At 30.3% G+C, this 25,612-nt stretch overlaps 1 protein-coding gene across 2 annotated transcripts in view; it reads left to right on the top strand.

Moving 5' to 3' along the window:
* The window catches only part of LOC119609901, a 74,781-nt gene that overhangs the window by 41,495 nt on the left and 7,674 nt on the right, over positions 1 to 25,612 (top strand). The window contains exons 7-16 of one of the 2 annotated variants that reach the window (XM_037964929.1): positions 2,174 to 2,347; positions 4,629 to 4,658; positions 19,415 to 19,606; positions 19,675 to 20,081; positions 20,153 to 20,371; positions 20,940 to 21,273; positions 21,552 to 21,818; positions 22,075 to 22,258; positions 24,226 to 24,432; positions 24,613 to 24,814. In XM_037964929.1, coding sequence (XP_037820857.1) covers positions 2,174 to 2,347; positions 4,629 to 4,658; positions 19,415 to 19,606; positions 19,675 to 20,081; positions 20,153 to 20,371; positions 20,940 to 21,273; positions 21,552 to 21,818; positions 22,075 to 22,258; positions 24,226 to 24,432; positions 24,613 to 24,814 — 2,216 coding nt within the window. The remainder of the gene's footprint in view (positions 1 to 2,173; positions 2,348 to 4,628; positions 4,659 to 19,414; positions 19,607 to 19,674; positions 20,082 to 20,152; positions 20,372 to 20,939; positions 21,274 to 21,551; positions 21,819 to 22,074; positions 22,259 to 24,225; positions 24,433 to 24,612; positions 24,815 to 25,612) is intronic. The other variant, XM_037964930.1, reaches the window with a different exon arrangement.

The following is a 25,612-nucleotide window of genomic DNA, read 5'->3' as shown; positions in this document are numbered from 1 at the left end:
AACGAACGAACGAACGAACGAACGAAAGAACGAACGAACGAAACGAACGAACGAACGAACAACGAACGAACGAACGAACGAAACGAACGAACGAACGAACGAACTAACGAACGAACGAAAGAACGAACGAACGAACGAACGAACGAACGAACGAACGAACGAACGAACGAACGAACGAAAACGAACGAAACGAACAACGAACGAACGAACGAACGAACGAACGAAACGAACGAACGAACAAACGAACGAACGAACTAACTAACTAACTAACTAACTAACTAACTAACTAACTAACTAACTAACTAACTAACTAACTAACTAACTAACTAACTAACTAACTAACTAACTACTAACTACTATCTGTCTATCTATCTATCTATCTATCTATCTATCTATCTATCTATCTATCTATCTATCTATCTATCTATCTATCTATCTATCTATCTATCTATCTATCTATCTATCTATCTATCTATCTATCTATCTATCTATCTATCTATCTATCTATCTATCTATCTATCTATCTATCTATCTATCTATCTATCTATCTATCTATCTATCTATCTATCTATCTATCTATCTATGTTTCTATCCATCAAACTTACTGACTAACTAAGGGCTCTATTTTTCATCACAAGTAATAATTCTCTCAAGGACTTGCTGAATACTGGTGCTCGAAAAACATTTTTATTTTAATCAAAAAGAAAGCTCCCTATGATTTTGTAATTCTTGGTGTTTAATCTTTTGTGAATGTCCTGGTGGATTTTAGCCTTTAAATCCGTGTGCTTCAGAGATACACCTTTTTCAAAATTTCCCAATACAAATTGACAAAATAAGTGTAAAATGACTAATATTTATAACTTGTAACAGACAAATAACCAGCCAACTCTAATCAAGTACTTCTTTTACTTACAAAGGAAACTATAAAGAGAACAGGACTAATGAATGGAAATGAAATGAAATGAGAAAACAAATTGTATGTCCAATAGGAAATAGCAAGAAACAAGTCACTGTCACAAGTGACTTGATTTGGTATTGTGATTGAAGAAAAGTTCAGTTAATTTAAAGTTTGATTTTGTTTGATTTTGACTTTAGTTTTTCTCTTAAATAAAAAAAAATAGCTACCAAAGAAAAGAAATCATCCACAATTACTTTGACAAGAAAACAATTTTTATTGCAGTTGTTCGACAAAAAGGAAAATGAAGCAAAATGAAAATTGTAGAGGAAAATTAAATGACTACAATCTTTACTTTTTTTGTTTGCAGTGAAGAGCAGCTGCTGAAAATGAAAAGAAATAAGAGATTGTAAAAATAAAATGTAATTTAAGAAATATTAGAAAAAAAGAAAATGGTTTTGAAATGGCAAACGATAACGAGCATGATTTGTAATTTGTACAATTTCAGTAAAACTTATTGCCAGTCGTTTTTTTTTTTTTTTTTTTTGTAGATACTTTTATCATTGTTAATATTATTGTTGTAAAGGAAGGTTTCCTTTATACTGTTGCATTTTGCTTTTTACTACAATTTAGATAGAGTTACAAAAAAGCATTTAGAAAATGTAATGGATAATTGAGGACAAAACAGGGATTCGTTTTTTTCAAATGAAAAGAAATTCTTTTTAAACTTAAATTCGTAATTAGTAAAGTTCAGTTTAAAGATGTAATATGCAATGTCCTTAAATGACCCCTTTTACTTTAAAACAAACAACATCTCAGCCACTTTTACATCTCTGACCACTAATGACAAAAAATTATAAAAGAAAAATATTATTTAATAAAAACCACAGTCAACAACAAAAACTTTAAATAAAAAAAAAAGAAATCAACAAAACTCCTTCGAGCCATAAATCATTCATTTTCCAGCAACTTGCACACACATAAACAAATAAACATTTAGTTATTTTTACGAAAAAAATAAATCCATTAACTTTTTTTAACTTATTTTATAAAAATTGTTTAACTTGAAAAAAGAAATAATAATAAAATTTTAATCCTCTTTTTTTCTGTCCATTTTTCCATTATTATTATTGTATTTTTTTTTTTTTTTTTTTTTTTGCAAACACTGATGATGGTCTTGGCAACAAAATAAAATAAACTACAATTTTTTATGTTTCCTGTTAATATTGTTCCTTGGCTGCTGCTACTGACTCCTGCAACAAACGTTTTCGTCTGCAGCACGATGTACCCCATGGTAAACATGCGTTAATTTTAGTCAAACAACCCAAAGGTAATCTGGTATGGATTTCAACACAGGACACAACCAATGTTAAGGTGGCACCCAGCACCAATGAAAAGGATAAGAAATTTGAGCCCAGATTGAAGACCTGGTCGGACTGTGATCACATACAGGTAATTATTTCACAACGTAGAACAGACAAACTTGTAATAACAAGTATAATAACTATAAAAGGGGAAATAAGTGGATGAATACAGGAAGTGGGGAGGGGGGGAACATGAAAGGAAATTGTATTACAAAAAGTGGATTTACTTAAATCCTACTCAACAGTAGAAGAAATCACTAGAGTTCATGAAATAATCTGAAGTAACTAATATATAGGGAAACGATGTGGTTGTAGAGAAAATCTATCAGAAGTCAATAAATGTTTTCACGTTTTCCAGAGAAAATGAGCCTGGGTCAGACTTAAACTCAAACTCCCATATACCATAGAAAATGGGTCAAACTCCGATATTCTGTATGTCTATATTCAGACTAAAATTTTCCATAGAAAATGAGTTTAAATCTGACTAATATTTTCTATAGAATATGAGTTTAAATCAAACTCAAAGTTTCTATCGGAAATGAGTCTAAATCAGAGTTAAATTTTCTATAGAAAATGAGTCTGAGTCAGCCTCACATTTTTTAAAAAAAAGTTTCAAAGTCAGACTCAAATTTTCTAAGGAAAATGAGTCAAGGTCAGACTCAAACTATATAAAAAAATGAGTCAGAGTCCGACTCAAACTTTCTAAAGGAAATAGGTCTGAGTTCGACCCAAATTTTCTATAGGAAATGAGTCTGAGTTCGACTCAAATTTTCTATAGAAAATGAGTCTAAGTCCGACTCAAATTTTCTATAGAAAATGTGCCTGAGTCCGACTCAATTTTTCTATAGAAAATGAGTCTAAGTCAGACTCAAATTTTTAAAGAAAATGAATCTGAGTTAAACTCAAATTTTCTAACGGAAATGAGTCTAAGTCAGACTCAAACTTTCTACAGAAAATGAGCCTAAGTCAGACTCAAATTTTCTAAAGAAAATGAGTCTGAGTCAGACTCAAATTTTCTAAAAAAAATGAGTCTGAGTTCGACTCAAAATTTCTAAAGAAAATGAGTCTGAGTCAGACTCAAATTTTCTAAAGAAAATGAGTCTGAGTCAGACTCAAATTTTCTAAAGAAAATGAGTCTGAGTCAGACTCAAATTTTCTAAAGAAAATGAGTCTGAGTCCCACTCAAATTTTCTAAAGAAAATAAGTCTGAGTCAGACTCAAATTTTCTAAAGAATATGAGTCTGAGTTCGACTCAAACTTTCTAATGAAAATGAGTCTGAGTTCGATTCAAACTGTCTAAAGAAAATGAATCTAAGTCAGACTAAAATTTTCTATAGAAAATTAGTCTAAGTCAGACCCATGTTTTCTATAGAAAATGATTCTCAATCAGACTTAAATATTCTATAGAAAATTATTCTCAATCAAACTTAAATATTCTATAGAAAATGAGTCTAATTGGGACTGAAATTTTCTATAGAAAATAAGTCTCAGACTCAAATTTTCGAAAGAAAATAAGTCTGAGTCAGAAGAAAACTAAAATTATTATATTAAAACAGTGAATTATATAACTGTCACACTGTCTATCTACTTATTCTCCCCTTTTTTTGTACTTAAAACTCTTGAGAATTGTTTTTGCAAGTAATTCAAGAATTACAAATTGTATTCGGTGGGTGAAAAGTGTATAGAGTTGTGTTTATTAGTGATTAAATATAAGCCTTTAGTTAAAGAAAAACTTAAGTTTGTGGGAATACTTAAAATATTAAAAAAAACTTAAGGAGAGATTTCAACAATCAGCATTTAAAAAAAAATATTTATTTTAAAATATCACTTAAATATACTTTAATTTCAACTTAAAAAAACACACACACAGGAGTTTTAAACCATAAATTGAAAGCATTTAAAATAACATATAATTTCCATATAAATTAAAAATAAATGATAATGAAAAAAACAAAAATAAATAAATTTTCTATTCAATTAAAAAAGCACACGTTCACATAAATATTCATAGAGTTTGAGAACTTGTTTAAATACGCTTCGTTTAATCAACGATTTAACATGACGTATGAGTGATATTCATTTATAAAATGCATTTTTTAATTAAATAAATAAACAGAAATCATACGCCAGAGTGTCTTAATAACAACGTGAACATTTGATGTGATGGATGGTTGTTTGATTGTTGAATAATAATTTATTATTTGTTTTAATTGTTATTGCACAACAAAGTTTATTGAAAATTTACTTGTACCATATGTATGGCGGGAGTAGTAGTGTTAACTGAATTATAATAAAAACTTTATCCAACTTTTTAAATTTAACATTTTGCCAATTATTGTTTAATAAATTATTATTTGTAATATCTTTAGGAAACATCAAACTATAGAAGGAAATCGACGGTAATTATTAATCTCTAATGATTAACAATACTGCACCCAATTATTACTTTTAACTACTCCTCTACCTATTCAACTAGTCTCCTGACATAAATATGGAACAAATATAAATTAAGGCATTTCTATGTCATTCATTTACTATGTATTTTCCACCCATTATATACTATTTAATCATATCACAAATATCAAAATTATGCAGAGTCATTAATATTATGTCCAAGACAATGACCATGACATTCTCTATTCAGTTTAATGTTACAAAATATAATTTACATGACATTTTCAGCATTTTAACAATTATAATGAATAGAATTTTGAAATTTGAAATGAAACTAAACGATTGCATGTGCAAACTGTTAGAATTGAATTAAAGATTTAGATAAATGTTTTCAAGGAAATACCAACAGTATTGTAAATCATAGAAATATTATTTGGTGAATGCTTCAAAACACATACAACTATTCCAAACTATGTTTGGTGAACATTTGCAGACTCAAAGATATTTAAGTTCTTACACATTCATAAGTATTTTCATTGAAGATATGAAATATATTCATTTACTAGTTAAAGCCTTATGAGTGTTTATAAAATTTAAATTTTTAAAGAAACTTACTCTCAATCAGATTAAAACTTACTTTGTTAACAAGTTAAATTCTCTTTAGAAATTGCATCTTTATCTACCCAAAATTACTCCTAAACCGACCCAATTTTTCTACTCAATCAGACTTAAATTTTCTACAGAAGAAGAGCATCAATAACACTAAAATTTTCTGAGAGAATTAATATTAATCAGATTCATATTCCCTACAGAATTAAAATTTTGTATAGAAAAGAAGTCTCATCTAGACACAATCTCATCTAGACACGAATCATACTTAAATTTTGTATAGAAATTATTCTTAGACTCTAATTCAGACTTCAATTTTCTATAGAAAAATACTCTAATTCAGAGTCAAATTTTCTTTAGAGAATGACTCCGTTTCAAACTCAAATTTTCTATAGAAAATGACTCTGATTCAGACCCAAATTTTCCTTACGAATTGGCTCTGATTCACACAAAAATTTTCTATAGAAAATGACTCACATTCAGACTAAAATTCTCTACAGAAATTGACTGCCATTCAGACTCAAATTCTCTATAGAAAACGAATCTGATTTACACTAAAATTTTCTATAGACAATGACTCAGATTCAGACTCCAATTTTCTATAGAAAATGATACTGATTCAAACTCAAATTTTCTATAGAAAATGACTCTGATTCAGACTCAAACTTTCTATAGAAAATGACTCTGATTCAGACTCAAACTTTCTATAGAAAATGACTCTGATTCAGACTCAAACTTTCTACAGAAAATGACTCTGATTCAGACTCAAATTTTCTATAGAAAATGACTCTGATTCAGACTCAAATTTTCTATAGAAAATGACTCTGATTCAGACTCAAATTTTCTATAGAAAATGACTCTGATTCAGACTCAAATTTTCTATAGAAAATGACTCTGATTCAGACTCAAATTTTCTATAGAAAATGACTCTGATTCAGACTCAAATTTTCTACAGAAAATGACTCTGATTCAGACTCAAATTTTCTACAGAAAATGACTCTGATTCAGACTCAAACTTTCTATAGAAAATGACTCTGTTTCAGACTCAAACTTTCTACAGAAAATGACTCTGATTCAAACTCAAAGTTTCTATAGAAAATGACTCTGATTCAGACTCAAATTTTCTATAGAAAATGACTCTGATTCAGACTCAAATTTTCTATAGAAAATGACTCTGATTCAGACTCAAATTCTCTATAGAAAATGACTCTGATTCAGACTCGAATTCTCTAAAGAAAATGACTCCGATTCAGACTCAAATTTTCTATAGAAAATTACTCTGATTCAGACTCAAATTTTCTATAGCAAATGACTCCCATTCAGACTAAAATTCTCTATAGAAAATTACTGCCATTCAGACTCAAATTCTCTATAAAAAACGAATCTGATTTACACTAAAATTTTCTATAAACAATGACTCTGATTCAGACACTAATTTTCTATAGAAAATGACTCTGATTCAGACACAAATCTTCTATAGAAAATGACTCTGATTCAGACTCAAATTTTCTATAGAAAGTGCTTCTGACTCAGACTACAATTTTCTATAGAAAATGACTCTGATTCAGACTTAAATTTTCTATAGAAAATGATTTGATTCAGACTGAAATTTTATATAGAAAATGTCTCTGAGTCAGACTCAAATTTTCTATAGAAAATGACTCTGATTCAGACACATATTCTCTATAGAAAACAACTCTGATTCAGACTCAAATTCTCTGTAGAAAATTACTTTGATTCAGACACATATTCTCTATAGAAAATGACTCTAATTTAGCCTCAAATTTTCTATAGAAAATGACTCTGATTCAGACTCAAATCTTCTATAGAAAATGACTCTCATTTGGACTCAAATTTTATATAGAAAATAACTCGGATTCAGACTTAGTTTTTTTATAGAAAATGACTCTGATTCAGACTAAAATTTTCTATGTAAATTGACTCTGATTTAGACTCAAATTTTATATAGAAAATGTCTCTAATTCAGACTAAAATTTTCTATGGAAAATGACTCTGATTCAGACTCAAATTTTCTATAGAAAACTACTTGGGTTCAGACTCAAATTTTTCATAGAATATTACTTTGAATACAACTAAAATTTTCTATAGGAAATGACTACCATTCAGGCACAAATTAATAAAAAAATTTCACATCCAAATTTTCTATAGAACTTTATTAAGATTCAATCTCTAATTATCTTTAATTTCAAATTTCCTCTCGAAAATTCTAAACAGCTGAGAACCAATTGTTTATTATCCTCCTACAACATTCATTATTTTCCTTATTAACGTCCAATAAAAATAAAAAACTATAAAAATAATTTTTCTTCCGAAAAACATTCGCATTTATCACAGTCTCATAAAATAAACAAAAATAATTAGCATACTTTTAAGGGGGATTTATTGAACGTATGTAAATTGTATAGAATATTATCACTTAAATAAATTGAAATTCTAAAAATATGCCAAACATTTTTGCTCTATACAAAAGCACTTAATAACTTGTTCTGTTAAGAAATTGTATGTCCATCATTTTGTGTGGGAAAATGTGTCTTTTAAAGAGATTATATTTAATTTATGATAAATTATAAAGTATTAAAGACATTTAGTTTTCTGTTTTAAATGTATGACAATTTAAGGATTAAATTAAATGTTCGTTTTACAGCTAAAGCAAACAAACGAACAAAAAAAGCAACAAAATAATTTTATTCATGAAGTCGTTGTCGTTTGGATTGTGGCACACAAATGACATTAAAATGTTACAAATTTTTTATGTTTTCTGTAAGAGTGTTTTTGAGTTGTTGGTTTTTTTGTTCCTTTTACAGCGTTTTAAATCACTTTAGTTTTGTAGCTTTTTTTTTTGTTGTATTTTCTTTTTTCTTACAATTTTTTTACTGCTGCTGTTTTTTCCAAACGTTTCAACAACATTTGGTAATTTCATTTTTTAGCCAGAGCATCTCCAGCTTTATCACTATTTATCATGCTGTTGAATTTGTACAAAATTCTTTTTGTCATTTGCTTTTCGTACTACAGCTGCTGTGGAGTTGGTTATTATTATTTTTTTTTTTTCTACCAAAATTCTTACAATTTTTTCTTGAAATTTTCTCGCTTACATGGAACATTAAATATTCTGTTCCTGTAGTTTTTACTTTTTTTTTGGATTTCTTTTAGTTGGTTTTGGTGCCTGTTTGCCTGGTTGAGTTGCTGCTTGTCTGTTATCGTTTTGATGGTCAGGAAAATAATCGTATTTAGCCACAAATTAGTGGCACATGGTTACAGTTTGTATAGTTTTGAATATTTTGTTTTTTTGCGGTTGGAAAAAATGAGCCCAAATTAATGGGCAGGAGTTGTTCTCAAGGACTACTAATAGGTACAGTACTGGATAAACAATTTTTTTAATAAAAAAAAAACATTAAGAACTGTAAGAGCACAGTGTTAGGAACTTTCTCACAGAAGAAAGCTAATATTTCCTACAGAAATCGACTCTCATTCAGAATAATATTTTCTATAGAAAATGAATTTGATTCTGATTCAAATTTTCTATAGAAAATTACTTTAATTCCAACTCAAATTTTCTATAGAAAACTACTCTAATTTAGACTCATATTTTCTATAAAAAATTACACTGATTCAGACTCAAATTTTGTACAGAAAATGACTCTGATTTCTACTCAAATTTTCTGTAGAAAATGACTCTGATTCATACTCAAGTTTTCCATAGAAAATTAATCTAATACAGACTCAAGTTTTCTGCAGAAAGTTATGCTAATTCAGACTCAAATTTTCTATAGAAAACGACTCTGATTCATGACCAAGTTTTCTATAGAAAATGAATTTAATTAAGACTCAAATTTTGTAATGAAAATTACTCTTATTTTGACTGAAGTTTTCGGTAGAAAATTACTTTGAGTCATACTCAAATTTTCTACAAAAAAATACTCTAATTCAGAATCAAGTTTTCTATAGAAAATTACTCTTATTCAGACTTAAGTTTTCTATAGAAAATGACTCAGATTCAGACTCAAGTTTTCTATAGAAAATGACTCTTATTCAGACTCAAGTTTTCTATCGAAAATGACTCAGATTCAGACTAAAGTTTTCTATAGAAAATGACTCAGATTCAGACTCAAGTTTTCTATAGAAATTGACTCAGATTCTATCGAAAATGAATCAGATTCAGACACATGTTTTGTATAGAAAATGACTCTGATTCAAACTCAAACTTTTTATAGAAAATGACTCTGATTCCGATCCAAGTTTTCTATAGAAAATTACTCAGATTCAGACTCAAGTTTTCTGTAAAAAATGACTCTGATTCAGACTAAAATTTTCTATAGAAAATGACTCTTATTCAGACTCAAGTTTTCTATAGAAAACGACTCTTATTCAGACTCAAGTTTTCTATAGAAAACGACTCTTATTCAGACTGAAGTTTTCTATAGAAAATTACTCATATTCAGACTCAAGTTTTCTATTGAAAATAACTCTTATTCAGACAAAAGTTTTCTATAGAAAATTACTCAGATTTAGACTCAAGTTTTCTGTAGAAAATGACTCTTATTCAGACTCAAGTTTTCTATAGAAAATTACTCTTATTCAGACTCAAGTTTTCTATCGAAAATGACTCAGATTCAGACTCAAGATTTCTATAGAAAATTACTCAGATTTAGACTCAAGTTTTCTATAGAAAATGACTCTTATTCAGACCCAAGTTTTCTATAGAAAATGACTCTAAGTCAGACTAAAATTTTCTATAGAAAATGACTCTGTTTCAGATTCAAGTTTTCTATAGAAAATGACTCTCGTTCAGACTCAAGTTTCTATAAAAGATTACTCAGATTCTTACTGAAATTATCTATAAAAAATTACTCTTATTTAGACTCAAGTTTTCTATAGAAAATGACTCAGATTTACACTTTAGTTATCTATAGAAAGTTACTCAGATTCTGACCGAAATTTTCTATAAAAAATGACTCTGATTCATACTAAAATTTGCTATAGAAATTGACTCTTATTCAGACTCAAGTTTAGAGTATAACTCAGATTCGGACTCAAGTTTTTATAGAAAATAACTCTTATTCAGACTCAAGTTTTCTATAGAAAATGACTCTTATTCAGACTCAGGTTTTCTATAGAAAATTACTCAGACTCAGACTCTTGTTTTCTATAAAAAAATTACTCTGATTCAGACTCAAATTTTCTATAGAAAATGACTCTGGTTCAGATTCAAATTTTTCAGAAAAAGGCTCTGATTCAGATTCAGAAGTTCTAATAAAATAAGTCTGTTTCAAATTAAAATAATGTATTCATACAAAAATTTTCCAATGAAAATGATTCTAATTCAGACAAAATTTTACAAAAAAAACTGTCCACCTCTTTGGCACACACCTATTTCTGTTTTGCAGATTAATGTCTAGTAAGTTATATTAATGCTCTACGTAAAACAGCAATGACTAATTTAGTTAAAATACTGACCATTCAACACAATAATGACTATCATGAAAATCCCATTAAAATTAGATCGTTGGTAATTTAAAGACAATTTTACATGACAACAAAATGTAAAATACTTACTTAAATAAAGTAAAAGAAAAGTGCTGAGAAAACAAACAAAAAAGGGGGAAAAAAGGATATAACTAAAGCAATTGGTGGATAAAGAAAAAAACACAAGTACTTTGTAAGCAAAAAAATATTAGAAAAAAAACGCAAAAATATAAACTCTCTGTTCAAACATTTACACAAATTTAATGTACATGTCCATAATACAAACGTTATCTTAGCAGTCCACAATTTATTTAATCGTTTGTCTAGCACCCCAGCAAACACACAAACATACATTGCAAACAGTGTTAAAATCACACACAGGGAAGAATAAAGAAAAGCGTCAGGAACAGTAGTTGTAAGGACTGGCAGCAAAGTGTTGATGACAGGGAGGAAATTTTGTTATATTGTTATATTACGCTCTACAACATTTTGTTTTTTTTTGTTATAACAGTTTCTTTTTAAGAATTACTCACTTTAAAATTGCACGCAACGACAGACAGTTAGACAAATGGACGGACTAACGGACACTTACTGTTTGAATTGCTTATTCAACTGTAAGATAATTTCGACGAGAAAAAAAGGAACTTGTACTTTCATACTCGTTTTGAGCCATAAATGGTCATAAATGCATCAAATAAATATTTCTTTTTTTTATACGTTTTTGTCCAAATTCAACTTCCGTAGACACATACCGTACATCCTTTTTGATGTCATAAAAATTTGTTAGTTTAACTACCCAACGGTTTTAAAAGGAGTCAAAGTATCTTTTCCCCTTTAGATTCAAAATGAGGAGGCAAATAAGTCTGATTTAGTCTGAAATTTTGCAGAGAACATGCATCCGATTCGGTCCTAAATTTTTCAAAGAAAATGAGTTTTAGTCAGACTCAATCATTCCATAGAAAATTACTCTGATTTAGACTCAAATTTTCTATAGAAATTGACTCTGATTCAGACTCAAAATTTCTATAAAAATTGACTCCGACCTAGAATAAAAAATAACCTTAATTCAGACTCAAATTTTCTATAGAAATTAACTCCGACTCAAACTCAAATTTCCTAAAGAAAATGAGTCTGAGTCACACTCAAATTTTCTAATGAAATTGAGTCAGACTCAATTGCATCCGATTCGGACTGAAATTTTTCAAAGAAAATGAGTTTGAGTCAGAATCAAATATTCTATAGAAAATTATTCTGATTTAGTCTCAAATTTTATATAGAAAATTACTCTGACTTAGACTCAAATTTTCTATAGAAATTGACTCTGGTTCAGACTCAAAATTTCTATAGAAATGACTCCGAAAGTTTTAGTCAGACTCAATCATTCCATAGAAAATTACTCTGATTTAGACTCAAATTTTCTATAGAAATTGACTCTGATTCAGACTCAAAATTTCTATAAAAATTGACTCCGACCTAGAATAAAAAATAACCTTAATTCAGACTCAAATTTTCTATAGAAATTAACTCCGACTCAAACTCAAATTTCCTAAAGAAAATGAGTCTGAGTCACACTCAAATTTTCTAATGAAATTGAGTCTGAGTCAGACTCAATTGCATCCGATTCGGACTCAAATTTTTCAAAGAAAATGAGTTTGAGTCAGAATCAAATATTCTATAGAAAATTACTCTGATTTAGACTCAAATTTTCTATAGAAATTGACTCTGGTTCAGACTCAAAATTTCTATAGAAATTGTTTATAGAAAATAACCTTGATTCAGACTCAAATTTTCTATAGAAATTGACTCCGAATCAGACTCAAATTGAAAATGATTCTGAGTCAGACTCAAATTTTCAAAAGCAACTGGGTCTGAGTCAGACTCAAATTTTGTAAAAAAATTGAGTCTAAGTCAGACTCAATTGCATCCCATTCGGACTCAAATTTTTCATAGAAAATTAGTTTGAGCCAGACTCAAATATTTTATAGAAAACTACTCTGATTTATACTCAAAATGTCTATAGAAAACAACCTTGACACAGACTCTAAATTTCTATAAAAATTGACTCCGAGTTAGACTCAAATTTTTTATAGAAAATAACATTGACTCAGACTCAAATTTTTTGTAGAAAATAACCTTGATTCAGATTCAAATTTTCTATAGAAATTGACTCCGAATCAGACTCAAATTACCTAAAGAAAATGAGTCTGAGTCAGACTCAAATTTTCTAATGTGTTGTTTCTAGATAACGTGTGAGTAGTTTGAGTTAAAATTTTACTTGTATTTTGTTTTTGTTACAATAACAAAATACAAGTAAAATTTGTGCTCAAACTACTCGCTCGTTATCTAGAAACAACACATAAAACAACTGAGTCTGAGTCAGACTCAAATTTTCTAAAGAAACTGAGTCTGATTCACACTCAAAATTTTCTAAAGAAAATGAGTCTGAGTCAAACTCAAATTTTCTATATAGAGTGAGTCAGACTCAAATTTTGTAAAGAACATGAGTCAGAGTTAGACTCAAATTTTATAAAGAAAATTAGTCTGATACAGTTTCAAAATATTCTTAAGATAATGGGTCTGATTCAGACTCAAAATTTTCTAAAGAAAACGGGAATAAACCTAAATAAAAAGTAATAATCCTTAGATATAGTTATCTTGAACAGCAGGAACCATTTAAATGTAATGTATTTGAGGCAGAGTATGTTTGTGAGAGCGAAAAAGAGAGCATTGAAGGGTATAAGCACGTTTATGCCAATATTTGTATGAACGTTTGTTTTTTTCATACTTCTTCCAGTTTTATTTCCATTAAATTTTTTGTTCTGGTTGCACGTGTGAATAATCACACTTGAAAACTATTTAGTTTAGTCAGCAATAAAAAAAAATATTTAAGGCAAACATGAAAAAATACTAACTGGTCGTCCATCCAGCAGCAGTACAAACAGGCAGCAATAAAAACTGAAGAAAAAAATCTATGTTTATAAACTTTAATAGTATTTTGTAATGGACATTTGATAGTTTTCTCCTTCCTAATAGGATTTTTTTTGTACATTTCTGGTTGCTAGATTTTTTTTCGGTGATTTTTATTATTGTTCAAATATTTGTAAATACTTTAGTAGGCTTTGATGTGTAAAAGATTTGTACGTGTAAAGTTATTAATACAAACTTTTAAAGACCATTTTGATAAATTTCTTAAAAGAAGTTAAACTTTTTGTTAAGCAATTGCTTACCCTTGTTATACTCATCATTCTTTAACCTTAAGAACAAATGTCCTAGAAATTTATTAAATTTCTTAATTTTCTTAAATGTTTTCAATTAATTTTACTTATTTAAACCATTAATCTACTTGATACTCCAGCATAAATAAGCCAAGTCTTTAAAGCTAAATAATAAATATTGTATCTTTACTTAACTTAAGAAAATCAAGCAAATTGTACTCTTTTGACCCCTAAAACCACAAATCTTTTGTAATAATTTATACATTCTTAAACAATATAAAATCATTCACATCAGTACATCAATAATACAACATTATCATTAAATAGCAATTAATAAAAATAGTAAATCTACTACTGTCCTAGGATTGATTCTTTAGATGTAGGAGTATTAAATATGTTTAAAAGATTTATGTAGTCATTATCCTGAGCAAAAAACATTGTCAGAAACAAATACAATTTAATAAATTAATTATTAAGCTTAAATAATTTATATAAAATGAAATTTAAGAGCCCAGTGGGAAATTTCGTTTGAACAAGTTTCATTGTAAAACAGAGTAAACAAAATTGTTTTAAAGAAATCTTCGGACAAAAATATTCTTTCATTGAAAGGTTAACATTATCTATAGAAAATTTGAGTCTAAATCAGAGTCAATTTCTATAGAGATTTTCAGTCTTAATCAGAGTAACTTCCTGTAGAAAATTTGGATCTGAGTGAGAGTCATTTCCTATAGAAAATTTGAGTGTGACTCCGACTCACTTTCTTTAGAAAACTTAAGTCTGAATCAGGGTAATTTTCTATAGAAAATTTGAGTCTGAATCAGAGTAATTTTCTATAGAAATTTGAGTCTGAATCAAAGTTATTTTCTATAGAAAATTTGAGTCTGAATCGGAGTCGTTTGCTATATAGAGTTTGAGTCTAAATCAGAGTCATTTGCTATGAGTCTAAATCAGAGTCATTTTCCATAGAAAATTTGAGTTTGAATCAGAGTAATTTGAGTCCGAATCAGAGAAAATTTGGATCTGAGTGAGAATCGTTTCCTATAGAAAATTTGAATCTGAATCAGAGTCAATTTGTATAGAAAATGTGAGTCTAACTCAGACTTTTTTTCTTTAGAAAACTTAAGTCTGAATCAGGGTAATTTCTATAGAAAATTTGAGTCTGAATAAGAGTCATTTTCTATAGAATATTTGAGACTTAGTCGGAGTCAATTTCTATAGAAAATTTGAGTCTGAATCATGGTTATTTTCTATAGAAAATTCGAGTCTGAATCAGAGTCATCTTTTATAGAAAATTTGAGTCTGAATCAGAGTAATTTTTTATAGAAAATTCGAGTCTGAATCAGATTAGTTTCCTGTAGAGATTGTGGGACTGAAAGAGAGATTTTCAATAGAAAATTTGGTTGTGAATTAGAGTAATTTTCTGTAGAAAATTTGAGTCTGAGTCCAAGTCACTTTCTATAGAAATTTCGAGCCTGAATCAAGGTTATTTTCTATAGAAAATTTGAGTCTGAATCTATATATATCTATATAAAATTTGAGTCTGAATCAGAGTCTCTTTCTTGAGAAAATTTGAGTCTGAATTAGCGTAATTTTCTATAGAAAACTTGAGTCTAAATCAGAATCTGAATAAGACTAATTTTCTGAATCTGAATCTGAATTTTCTATAGAAAATTTCTCTCAATTACCCTATTTCATATTTTCTACTCACACTCAACAGAATGAGTAAAATTTTCTCTAGAAAATATCTCACTCAAGAGAATGAGTAACATTCATTCATTCATTTTCACTCAACAAAGTGAGTAGTAAATTCTATAGAAAATTTCTCACTCAATCGATTGAGTAGCATTAAGTATAGAAACTTACTCACTCAACCGTGTAAGTAACATTTTCTTTACAAAATTTCTCACTCAACATACTGAGTAACATTTTCTATAGTAAATTTAAAGAGAGCTACACGCTCTTAAGAAATTACCAACATTTTCTTTAGAAAATTTCTCACTCAACATTGGCAGCAATATTTTCCTTAGAAAATTATACTAAACTTTTCAACTGGATATTGAATCTGTACAAATATTTATAATAAATTAATTCTTAGAATATTGATTTAAATATGTTATCTTGACCTTTTTTACTCTAAATTGTCAAATGAAAACAAAACTAAATTAATCATTTTCAATATCATCTGTTCGTATTATAAGAAATTGTTAATCAGAGGAGAAATGTCTACAAATCATGGCAATAATTTTGTAATCAAATCAATTCTTAAAAAACACAATTTGCAAAATAACAAAATATAAACCTGGAATACATAGGACACATTATATGATAATTCCTAAATACATACAAGAAATGTCAATTTAAACACACGTGTCATCAAAGAAAAGACATACATACGTATAAAACATTTGAAGAAAGTAGATTAAATTGTGGCAAATTTACAAAGATATTGATGACTTAAATGTCTTTTCAACATTTATGTATTCTCAAACATTTAACAAATCATCTTATAGGGTTAACCTTTTTCTAACCCTTTCCTCATAAACGACAAAACACACATAAGTTACCATATACATATGTATTCATTCCCCCATTTTCCTAAAGATGTATGTATACAAAATTGAAAATTGTCATTCATTTCGACATGTCCTGTAACCCAACGTATGAGTGAACACAAACAATTGTCACAATTTACTTTTTTTTCTTTGTCACAATGATTACTTTGCACAACCTTTTAATGACCTTTGTAATGCCAGTCTTACTTTAAAGAATATTTCATTGACTGTTTTTATTTAAGATGAAAAAGAAAAAATTCTCCACCTCAAATTTTATTAAGGAATGTGTTTAAATGTAATTTTTGCACTATAAAATGATGTATTATTTTCATTTATAATCCTCTTTCTACTACTCCATCATTCAATTGTTTTAGATATTACTTTCGCAATCAATTTTCTTCTTTCCCTCTTCTCTACACTATCTTTCAATTAATTTCTATCCTGTCTCTATCCACACTATGTGTTTTATTTACGATTTTTTCCTTTCTTGGCAACATATTTTCCTTTTAATAGTGTCACCTTTAAGAACATTATATTATACTTGTTTAGTGTTTTCCTTTAATAACATGTTGAGGTTTTACGTGGGTTGATTTATAAGTAACTTCGAAAATCTCGGTTCTATACCGGATATTGCAACGTTAATAGTTGGTTATGTCAAGCAACTCTTCCTCTGCTTAGCACTCCAGTATTAACAAGTCAGTGATTTTCAATAGGAAACTTCTTGAAAGCATGTCTGATAGAATTATTGATGATTTGGATCCCGAAGATATCTGAGGTCTTCAGAAAATTAATTTCAGCAGACAGACAGATGGACATGGCTTATAGACTCCGCTATCTAAAAGGATCCAGAATACTTTATACTTTATAGGGTCAGAAAATTATATTGTGGAAATTACAAACGGAATGACAAACTTATATATACCCTTCCCACGAAGGTTAGTACTGATGACATAGCACACTCTCCACTACAGCCAATTAAACAGTTGATCTTCCCAACAATGGTAGAATGGGAATGGGTTCATTATAGTTACTGTTATCTCCAACTCATATTCACTTTAGTTCCCAAATTAACAAAAATTATGAATAGAAGACTAAAAATCAAAAAAAGTTCCAAATTTCAACTGAATTGAATAGAATGGATCCAATTCGTGAATTGAATTCTATCAAATCGTATAAACTTAGTGGAATTTATCTAATTCTCGTCGAATTAACAAGAATTAATAGAATTCAAGTCAAATTTCCAAGAATTGATTCAATTCTAGTCGAATTGACCGTAATTATTCCAATTCTAGTCGAATTAACTAAAATTGATCCAATTTTGGTCCAAGTAAATAGAATTGATCCAATTTTAGTCGAATTATTAAAGTTTAGTCGAGTTGACTAGAATTACTTCAATTCAAGTCGAATTGACAGGAATGGATCCAACTCTAGTTGAATTATCAATAAATGATCCAATTCTAGATTAATTATATTTGTTTGGTTATAGTTGATCCAACCATTCCCTAGCATTGAGAGAAGGGTTTCCTTCCCTAATTTCGTTGACTACTTGGTTCGTTAGGTCTCCGAGAAAACCAGCCGCTGCTTCTAATAAAACCAATCATATTTATTAGTTAAGCATCTCTGAGACAGTCTATTCTACAAGTGGTGATATTTGACCACCTGAGTTCAGTCTCACTCAAAGCCCATTCATCTATCAATTTTGATAGGGTCGCCAGGCGAGTGTGAATATCCTTTTGCGCAAGGGTTAAGTCTAGGGACGACCCTTTGGTTCTGTCTTTGATCCATCAGTATAGATTGAGATCACGGTCCAATCATCCCTTGTCGGTATTCTGGTCTTGAATGACCTATTAAAATTCAGTGTAGATAGAATAAAGTCTATTTCCCGCCCCATGATTGGCGTGCCTATCTTTTGTAGGATGGTGCCATGACCAATGCGGTCGCGCTTCAGTCCGTTCGACTAGAATTGATCTAAATATAGTTGATTATAGCTGAACATCTAATCGAATTGACCAGAATTGATTCAATTATAGTTCAGTTATAGTTAATCCAATTTTGGTCAAATTCACTAGAATTGATCTAATATTTGTTAAATTTACAAAAAAAGGATCCAATTCAATTGATCCAGTTCTAGTCGAATTTACAAGAACCGATCCAATTCTAGTCGAATTGACAAGAACCGATATAATTCTAGTCGAATCAATTAGAATTGATCCAATTTACGAGCAATTATAGACTTAACCGCATTATATTCGAATTAACTGAAATCAATCTAAATTTTGCAGAACTGATCCAATTCTAGTCATAACCAATTAGTAAAATTTTCTATTTTCCCACTCAACTTAATTATATATCAACCTCAAACTTCTCATGTATTCCCACTAAGCCATTTTTCAGCTACTTTTGCAATAATACAAATAACTACTTATAATAATAATGTTAAGTGATTTTCACATTTTATTATTATTCTAATAAAACGCAAGAAAAAATATATAGTCTCTTCTTCAATTTCATCAGTTCTAAACACAGCACATTTGCCACTTTCTATTATTACTTTCATACTTTTTATCTAACACTTGCAACCACTTGTAATATTTTAGTTAACTATGACACCTTAGGTGAAATTTTATTCCCCCAACGTTAGAGAGTGAGAGCGATACTAAAATTTAGTTATACAACAGCTCGTAAACATTTACTAAATAAAAACTGGGTAAAGTAAAACCAAAGCCATCATCCATTTTAAATGTGTCTCTATTTCTTTTGTACTTGTTTGTCTTTAACTCAATAACATAAGTTTTTGTACTTGTGCAATTCTGCCATTAGCAGCACACCAGCACTTCATATACATAGTACATTCCTTCATTCATTTGCTATCAAGTATTGTACATTTTCATTATGTTACAGGACTACGTGACCGTATATGATGGTTATACAACGCGTGATCCAATTGTATTGAAATTCTGTGGTGGTGGTCAAGCTGTGCCCGCAGCAGTCTCTAGTGGGCCCGAATTATTGGTAGAGTTTACTACATCACCATATGGTACATTTACAGGAAGTTCATCGCAAGTATTGCCTTTGTATGGTTTTCAGTTGGAGGTAAGTTGGCGTCATTAGTAAAGTTAAATTGAAATTTTTGTTTTGATTTTATTGTGATTTCTGCACAGGTTGAGGTAATATTTGTGGATATACAATCACCCACCTATTCAAAAAATAAGAAACCATGTGAGTTTTGGATTAGAGGTTCCGGACGTGGTATCTTAGAGAATCCCAAACATTCTTTGGCTCCCAATACCACCTGTTTGTATCATTTACAAGGTGTGGGTATTTTTAAGACTTTCGATCATTTAAGTCTTTCACGTCGTACTAATGCCCAGGGTCTACATCATCCGCCCTCCCGATTTAAGGTGTGGATTTCTATGTTGAAATTTAATTTAGATCCAGAATTTGGTAATATCGATGAAACGTCAGTGGGTGCTATTGGTGTGCTGCAGACTCAAGAGGATTGCAGTGGTATGCTGCGCATATGGGATGGTTCGATGAGAGAGCCTCCCATATGCAAGGATTTGAATTGGTGAGTTAGCCTTTATGAAATTCTAATCGAAAGTTTAAGATAATTGATGGTTTTTTATCTTCAATTTCCAGCATGACCGAAACAAATCAGGTTCACCCCTCTCTACAACAATATTCCCACAATACCACCAATGTTATAGCAAGATATTGTCGCGGTACAGTGCCTCGAACCTGTGACCGAGCAAATATAAATGAAACTTATGCCCGACCTTGTACAGTTTCCGAGAGTTATGTCTCAAGTGGAGATTCTATAACTTTAGAATTGAAAAACACCGAATCAACAGTGTTAAGGTAATTAGTACTTATCCAATTCTAATCGAATTACCAACAATTGATCCAATTCCAGTCGAATAGACTGCAACTGATACAATTCTAGTCGAATTGAATGTAACTAATCCGAATTGACTGGAATTGATCAAATTCTCGTAAAATTTACTACAATTGTTCCAATTATGGTTAAATTGACTACAATTAATACAATTCTAGTCGAATTAACTATAATTGATCTAATTCTAGTCGAATTGACTAGAACTGATTCAATTCTAGTCGAGTTGACTACAATTGATCCAATTCTAGTCGAATTGACTACAATTGATCCTCTTCTAGCCGAATTGACTACAATAGATCCAATTGTAGTTGAGTTAACAAGAATGTATACAATTCTAGTCGTAGTAGTTGACTAGAATTGATCAAATTCTAATCGAATTGACTACAATTGATTCAATTCTAGTTCAATTGACTACACTTGATCCAATTCTAGTTGAGATAACAAGTATTGTTCCAATTCCAGTCAAATTGACGAGAATTGATTATATTGTATACTAGATACAGAATATCTACTCAATCTCTCTCTTTGCAGACCCCTAGAATTTAAACTGAAATACGAATTCATCGATCTGCATCAGGATGGCTTGCCCATGGGTGGCGGAGAACTCGATTGCAATCGTAAATTCGTTAGTAATCTAATGGATCGCAAAGATCCTGCGATTTTTCGCAGTGTACGCAATATATTTCTATTTGGTCGTGGTGGTACACGAAATCTTAAGTGCGTCTATAAATTTGAGGGCATGAGAAGTGAAAGAGTTCGCATAAAATTACGCAAAGTAACCACCATGAATAGGCATTGTATGTCACGTGTGGATGAGGATATAAATAGGTCATTCTGTTATGGTGATACCAGTGTTAAGGTTGAGGTAAGTTGTTATAATCAAACGCTTTCAGCGGGTGTTTAGATAACCCAGCAAACAATAATAACACATAGTTTTGGATTTTTGAAAATTTCGTAAAATTGGGTTATGATTCTTAACGACTTATTGGAATCGATACCCTCTCTTTGAAATTTTGAGAAATAAAATTACTATAATTTTCACATGTTTGTTGGTCTAGAGATATTCATATACACATATAGTAATTTCCTTGTATTTGTTTCGTTGCATTCGCTCAAAAACCCACACACACACACACATAACAGATATTTGAACGTCCGTATCATGACACAATATTATTGCCACGCGGTTGCCTTTGTAATTCATCGAACTCATCACATTTACCAGTTGAATACACATCGACAAGTAATGACGTTGAAGTTCATTTTACTGCCTACAATATGACAACGTTGGATGATCCAGATGCTTTGAATTTTGAGGGAATGTTTGAGTTTATCAAAGGACCATCGAATTGTAAAGATGGTCGTAGGAAATTTGGTCCCAGCGGCACCATCGATATGACATTCGGAGATGTGAGTATAAAGTAATTCTTTACAAAAATCAAAAAAAAAAAAAAAATAAAGCTGAAATCATCAGCAAATAATGTTGCAAATAACTAGAGATTGATTTCAATATGTATATTCAAAAGTTTGCATTTGTAGAACAATTGCTGTTGTTGTTGTTAAATTGTATTTATTCATGTGTAATTTCAATGTTGCATGACAAATTCATTTGGTTTTTGAAACTTATTTGGTTTTTATTCATTTTTGTTCTCTGTGGTCTTTACAGATGGAATGTCGCACCCGCCCTTGGCTTATTGAACCATCGAATGGTAATAAATTCTTGTACATACGTTTGAAAGCAATTTTCCTGCGTAAATACAATCCCAAAAAGGCCATGAACACTACCATAGTGGGTACAAGTTCATATCGTTGTGAGACTAAGGCCAGAGCTGTACTAACTACGGCGGAAGGTAAGTTCATAAAAGTTTGGGTGAATTGACTAGAATCGATCCTATTCTAATCTAATTTACTGAAATCAATCCAAATCTAATCAAACTGACAAGAATTTCAGTCGATTTAACTAGATCTGATCGACTTCAATTCGAATTGACTAGACTTGATCCAATTCAAATCGAATTAAATCTGGCTGATCGATTTTTCATCGAATTGACTAGACTAGACTAGACATTTTGGGATATCAACTAATTTCTGACTAGACATGGCAGCTTACACTAGGACTATTCCCATTACATATATTAATGGATTAAACATTTACAAGATAGATATGAAGTATAAGCTCATAGAGAACTTAAACTTAAGAAAACGTCAAGATTTTGAAGACCTATAATCAGTGAATGAAGAGTAAAGTGCTATAAGCGTTCAATTTGGTATGCCAAGACATTGAGTGATGGTAGTCCAATGCCCCTGACTACTCCAGAGAACAAACAAGATGTTGATGGAATCGGTTTGATTACGATTGAATTTGTTTTTCAGTTGACACACGCTTTCTATCATCAATATTGGTTTGATTTCGACGTTTCTCCTGATCTGATCAAATCGTTCTGATATGGAAGGACTGGTCACACTAGAATCATGACAATGACCTAGTCTACTAGGTACCACCTTAAGGAGACACATTAAAAGGTTTTGTTCATGGTAGATTTTTAACTGGAAAACGATGCACAGGTTTCGAATGCCTAAGATCCAGCAAAGAGAAAGAATTAAAGAGATCGAGAAACTAGATACACTATATATAGTATGTCGAGACGTTAGACGCATGAGAAATATAGCATTCTCGATAGTACTTCAAACTGAGAAACACCTTCCACACAATAATGCCGAATACTACCGTCGTATTGTTCAACTATGATCACCATCTAAGTAGTCTTAACTAAGGCTTAAATGGGTGGCCTCCGGTAGGTTAGTGTTGTAGTCTTGTAGACCGGAGGTGGTGGCTTCGATTTTCACCTGAGGCATTGGTAAAGATGAACAACAACAACAGGCCCGATAGAGCCCTAGACGTATTACTTCGGATTTGATGCATATACATCCTCCTTTCAAACTAACTAACTAACTAAGGCTTAAATGGTATGTTATCAATGCGGAATGTCATTACGCAAAAACACGTAAAGTGTAACCATCGATGTCTTTAACTCCTTTAACTCATGATCCTTGTGGAATTGCAAGAGCAAATCCCGTGTACCGTTATTAGCAGCAACATAAACGAATTTTAGCTCTAACAAACTATCAAGCTCTGATAACTGCCTGTTAACTTCCAACATTTGGAATCTGAAAAAAACAAGACGACATGGAAAAAACTCCTACTTAAATGTCTATGTCAATCCTGGATCTTTAAACATTTCAACGTTAATGGAAAATCCAAGTTTTTCTGTTTGGTATTTAGAGATCGGTAATGTTTCAATAATTAATTTAGTGTCTGAAATCCGGATTTTGTCAGATTAGTGCTCCTAGCGACCAATAAAGACTAACAATGATTAAACCCATATCTGATATATGGACATGACAAAACGTGTCCTATATTAACTATAGATGTACAACCACTTAATATAAACTATAGACTAATAAATATTACCCCATCTTGTACTCAACCAAAATTACAAGATATTCTTTCCCATTTCAACAATTTCATATTAACAAAACTTTACTCTTTGAACTAACAAATTTCCAAAATTACTAATTTAAATGAATTAAACGAATCAATAACATTCATTCATACTTTTATAACCTTAAGGCTTAAGAAAGCTATTTAATTTATAAATTTCCTTAATTGATAGCAGATACGATTTTCTATATTCTAACACTAGTAACCTTTTATTAGTATTAAACTAGAAACTCCAAAAAAAAAAACAAATTTTACTATTTTAACTTGTGTCCTACTATGAGCATCTGTGTATAAAATTGTCATTTCATTTTGTAGGTTTAACAATCACAGCATGCCCACTGGCACCTGATTCAAAAGCCTATGAATATGTGGAGATTTTCAGTGCTGGCTGGAATGAGCGTCCTAATTTTGCCATTGCAAATCGTTCAAAAGCCATTAGTGTAGAGTTCCTAAGACCAGAGAATGGTGACTTTTCATTTAATTGGATGGAATTGATACCAGGACCAACACTCAGTATAGCAGGTAAGTTTGGCTAATGTACACTTATCCATACATACTTACAAACAATGTAAAATGTGTATAAATTAGTCTGTATTGGGCTATTCTAACAAAATTTGCCTTTAAAGTAGCTAAGTATTGTTTTTGCAATTTACAATTGTTAATACTTTATTTGAATTTTGTCTCTATTTCTTTTTTGTGTAGAAGAATGCCAGTATAAATGCTCTGAGTTGAATGCCTGTGTTAATGTTAGTGTTTGGTGTGATGGCATACAACATTGTCCCTCAGGTGATGATGAAACTTTCCTGCAATGCTCGGCCATTATGAAATTACCTACTGAAATTTTGGCAACATTGTGTTTGATTATTGTACTCTTCTGTTGTGCATTTGCAGCGTTTGCCTATAAGTAAGTATTAACGAAGTTTTTCAATTTTGTTTATTATTTAGTTTTTTTCTTGGCGCATTTCACACCATTTTCCAAAAGTTTATATCAATGGCATTGATAATCCTGTGATACTGAATCGGGTACGGTTGAATCTCGGTGATATTATAGGCCTTAGAAACAAGTCATCATTGCTACCGGTCTTAACAATCGATGACTTTGACTTTCTCTGCCATATTAAATGATTAAATCTTTAAGAGATCAATGATCGGGGTATAATGGCTGTCTCTAATTTAGACACGAAGACCTTGAAGCGATAAATGTTAAACAGCACGAACGAAGACTGGTACGCTATAATTACACTATCCAATCTATCTGGTCATTGAGGGCAAGAAATCGTCTTCTTACAATCCTAGCCGATAACGATCACTACTGACTCTGTAACTTGTAATCCTTTTCCAATGAAAGCGCCTTAATAATAATGCAAACTAAATAACTGAAGAATTTCGAATCATAATACTTCTAGTATTACAGAAATCAAATGTTGATTTCTGTAATACTAGAAGTATTACAGGTCTTCTGATATCAAATAAATGAAAAAATATCATTCAACAATCATATTTAAACGATCACTGTGATGACATTGACCGATTCTGATCATCAACTCGGGTACTATCATTTTGTGATGAGAGGAGGTGATGATCAAAGAGACTATAGACAGATTACGATCACATACTGAGATATTCTTACTGTACATGCTCTTCCATATAAAGAAAATCTCACTAAGAGAGTGATCGTTATCAATGTAATAAGTTCTTCACA

The sequence above is a fragment of the Lucilia sericata genome, unplaced genomic scaffold (assembly GCF_015586225.1).
Source record: "Lucilia sericata isolate MDLA Ls3-8-SP2 unplaced genomic scaffold, ASM1558622v1 Contig001082F_arrow, whole genome shotgun sequence".
Lineage (NCBI taxonomy): Eukaryota > Metazoa > Arthropoda > Insecta > Diptera > Calliphoridae > Lucilia > Lucilia sericata.
The sequence above is the reverse complement of the archived record's forward strand: the minus strand, read 5'-3'. Positions and strand labels throughout refer to the sequence as shown.